The 4,152-nt window shown below is 40.2% G+C and overlaps 1 protein-coding gene across 1 annotated transcript; it reads left to right on the top strand.

The window, feature by feature from the left end:
* Nucleotides 1–581: 581 nt before the first annotated feature.
* On the top strand, nt 582–3,018 carry LOC139894158 (uncharacterized). Its single transcript, XM_071877359.1, has 4 exons — nt 582–635; nt 1,194–1,346; nt 1,590–2,144; nt 2,353–3,018. The coding sequence occupies exons 1-4, from the start codon at nt 582–584 to the stop codon at nt 3,016–3,018; spliced, it is 1,428 nt and encodes a 475-aa protein (XP_071733460.1).
* Nucleotides 3,019–4,152: the final 1,134 nt, after the last annotated feature.

Here is a 4,152-nt window from a genome sequence, read left to right as displayed (position 1 = left end):
GTTTTGTAGGCAATTTGCTCCGCGAGTCCGGAGTTCCCTGGGCTAGCTCACCAACTTTTGGATTTTTACTTGTCGACATATTATAAATATAAATATAATATATAAATAATTTATATAATTATTTAAATATTATATTATATTTATGTGCATAGTTGACTCATAATGTTGGCTCCGTTGTTTCGTACGTTTACGCCCGGTTTATGTCTTAGTTCCGGTTTTTCGAACGTCTTTTCGTACGCGTAGATATCTTGTACTTTGCATTTCGCGGCTTGTACTCTTGTAATTTTTAGACGTTTCTCATCAATAATTTGAACCACTTGAATCGTATCTTGTACATTTGAGCTTTTTGGACGTTTGCGTCTTCAAATCATCGTTTTCGCCTTTTGTCTTCGCACTTATTTATTTATACGAATATTGCTTGAAAATTGAATAATTGCAACTGAAAACTTTACATATGGGAAGGATATTGCTACTAAATATATGTTCATTTGGATCACTATCAGGTCCAAGCTTTACTGATTGGTGGTATAGTGTGAATGACGAGTGCGTCACGTATGGAAGACTATACCAGTGATTCATTAATGGGAGCTATCGGTATATTCCAGCTTGATCAGCTACGGGTTGCCGGTCCTCTTGTTTATGGCTTTAAGTGATTAGTGACCAGTGCCTTTAAGGTGTGCTTGATGCTTGTAGTGATGTCCACCTAGATATTTTCATTCACTTAACGTTATGCTAATTCCCCCACAGTGTTTGGCCCTGCAGGTGTGTATTAGCAGCTTTTGGTGAGTTTTGCAAGGCAAGTCAAGATGTTTGACACAGTGTATAACTCTGATGTTTTGTAATAATCTATATGGACAACTGGTTTGTATTAATAACGTAACACCTGTGATTTCGTGTAATCATATTACTATGTATTAATATATGATGTGTAAACTTTAAAGTCTTCCGCTGTGAGTGCTCAAAAAAAAAAAATTTGTGTATGTAAAAAGTACGGTGTTACAATTTGGTATCAGAGAATAGGTTTGGCAGTATGTGCACTGTGTACGTGACTTACTCTTAAACTTTTGAATGTGTCATGTCAAACATCCGAGTGGGGAATAAGTGAATGTAGAGATATGTGCCTAGGTAATTGTGCTTAGTGATAGGTGCTAACAGGTTATCAACTAAGCTTTTGTGAGATGATGTGTTTGCAGACAGGTATGGCTGACCAGACCAGAAATAACAATGCCCCTGTGACTCCCGGACCCGAAATATTTAGAGCGCCATCAGTGGAACATAGTCCCGAAAGTGATCCAGATGAATATGTTCATCAGCTAGAAAGTCAATTACAGGAAACTCGAGAAAAGGTAAATTAATTGGAGGCCCACATCAGGCATTCAGCTATGGTGTCTGAAGCTAATGATCCACCGATACCTCCAGGGTTTACTGGTACTCAGTATACATCTGGCCCATCGGGTAGTGCTTCTCAACCATTCCAGTCTTAACCTCAAGTTATACCTCAAGTGCCATATCAATCTTCCCAACAATACCAGTACCCTCTTCAATATCAGTAAGCGACAACGAATCCATTTCAAACTCCTATGTTTCAGCAAGTGGTGAAGGAGAAGAAAAAGTGTACTTTCAAGCATTTTATGGACTGCAAGCCCTCTAAGTATTCGGGTCATCGCGATCCGATTGTGACAATGAATTGGCTAAGGGAAGTTGAACGGGCACTGAAAGCCTGTCAATGTGAACCAGAATTGCGGGTAACTTATGCCAGCCGACTGTTAAAGAATCGAGCTATGGTTTGGTGGGATACAATTACTGCTCCGTTGTCTGAAGAGCAACTCAATCAGGTCACGTGGGAACAATTTTCTACAAAGGTCCAGGAGCAGTACTGCACCGCATTTAATATCAATCGATTGAAGCAAGAGTTCATGCAAATGACGATGACTGAAGAAATGACAGTCGATGAAGCGTTTGAGCAGTTTATGGAAAAGTTAAGGTTCGTGCATCAGTGGATACCTGACGAACAGTCCAGAGTGCAATGGTTTCTAGAAATTTTGCGACCTGAGTATCGCATCATTGCAAGACTTACTACGACTTTGTCACAAGTGTTTATGTTGGCAAAGATAACTGAAAGTGATATTAAGGCAGCCAGAAGTGTAAAAACTAAAAGTGTGTCGTAAATGAAACCAGCGGCAAGTCAGTCTAGCCAGCAATTAAAGAAATCAAGTTGGTTTAAGCCAAAAGGACAATCTAGCCAGGGTGGATCACTGTCAAGCTTTGAGAAGACATGGTGTAGAATGTGTAAGTCTTCGCATAGTGGGCAGTGTACAACCTTGACGCAACGTTGTTTACATTGTGGTACAGTGGGACATGAGCCTCAAGATTGTTCATTTAAGAATAATGTGTGTTGAAATTGTCAAAAAGAGGGTCATAGATCTGCAGAGTGTCCAGCTGCAAGAAAGAGTTATTCCGGGGTGGGGTCTGGGTCAGGGGTATGTGCTGTGTCAGCTGGGGGATCATTTGCTTCCTTTGTGGGGGCAGAAGCGCAAGAATCCTCCACAACCTGATGCTAGTGCCTTTCAGATGTCAGTAGACGCTGCCACTGCTGCTGACGATGCAATCACCGGTATGTTCTTAGTAAATTCTGTGCCGGCTCGTGTACTATTTGACTGTGGAGCAAATTGCTCGTTTGTGTCAACTACATTTTGTGCTAAGTTAAATGTGCCTGTTATTGTAATAAATGAACCCTTAAGCGTCGAAGTGGGTGATGGTAGGACAGTTCCAGTTACAAAGTTTTTGTCTGGATTTACTATTGACATAGAGGGTAGTCTTTTCCCTGTGACTTGTTTAGTGATGCCTATACCAAGCTTTGATGTAGTTTTAAGCATGAATTGGCTTAGTTACCATAAGGCCAGTATTAAGTGCGATAGGAAAGTTATTTCTTTTCCGGTGGATGGTGGAAAACGGGTAGTAGCTCGTGGTGATAGCGGTGGGTTTCGTTGTCCATTATTGTCGATGATGAAAGCTTAGAAATCTTTGTCCAAGGGATGTGATTCTTTCTTACCATATGTGATCGATGTAAAGAAGGAAAAGAAAGTAGTGTCCGATATTCCTGTGGTGTCTGAATATCCAGAAGTGTTTCCAGATGAATTGCCAGGCTTACCTCCGATCAGGGAAGTTGAATATAAGATCGAGTTAGTGCCAGGGGCTACGCCGGTTGCTAAAGCTCCGTATAGATTAGCTCCTTCAGAAATTCATGAAATGATGTCTCAAATTCAAGAATTGTTGGACCGCGGGTTCATTCGTTCGAGTTCTTCGCCGTGGGGTGCACCAGTGTTATTCGTGAAAAAGAAAGATGGTACGCTCCGAATGTGTATAGATTATCGTGAATTAAATAATATAAAAGTAAAGAATAAGTATCTGCTTCCGAGGATAGATGACTTATTCAATTAGCTTCAAGGAGCTTCGTTCTTTTCAAAAATAGATCTACGTTTGGGATATCACCAGGTTCGTGTTGCTGAATCTGACATTCTTAAGACTGCATTTCGTACTCGTTATGGTCATTATGAGTTCTTAGTGATGCCGTTTGGGTTAACCAACACTCCAGCAATTTTTATGGATCTTATGAATAGAGTGTGTAAACCGTTTTTGGATAAGTTTGTTATCGTGTTCATTGATGACATCTTAGTGTACTCTAAAACCGAATCCGAGCATGCTGAGCATTTAAGACAAGTGTTGGAACTCTTGAAACGCGAACAACTATATGAAAATTTTTCAAGTGTGAGTTCTCGTTACGTGAAGTTCAATTTTTGGGTCATATTATCTGTGCAGAAGGTATAAAAGTGGATCCGTCTAAAATTGAAGCTGTGATGAATTGGAATTCACCAAAGAATCCGACAGAAATCAAGAGTTTTCTAGCATTGGCCGGTTACTACCGACGGTTTATTAAAGATTTTTTCAAAGATTGCAAGTTCTTTGACAAAGTTAACTAGGAAGGATGTGTATTTTCAGTGGGGTAATGAACAAGAAACTGCATTTCAGACTTTGAAAAGTTTGTTGTGTCAAACACCAGTGTTAGCCTTACCCGAGGGATCCGATGACTTGGTTGTGTATTGATACGCGTCTTTATCCAGTTTGGGCTGTGTATTAATGCAAAGAGATCGT

The sequence above is a fragment of the Rutidosis leptorrhynchoides genome, chromosome 1 (genome assembly GCF_046630445.1).
Source record: "Rutidosis leptorrhynchoides isolate AG116_Rl617_1_P2 chromosome 1, CSIRO_AGI_Rlap_v1, whole genome shotgun sequence".
In the NCBI taxonomy this organism is placed as follows: Eukaryota; Viridiplantae; Streptophyta; class Magnoliopsida; order Asterales; family Asteraceae; genus Rutidosis; species Rutidosis leptorrhynchoides.
Note: the sequence above shows the minus strand (reverse complement) of the source record. Positions and strands in the feature narration are given on the sequence as shown.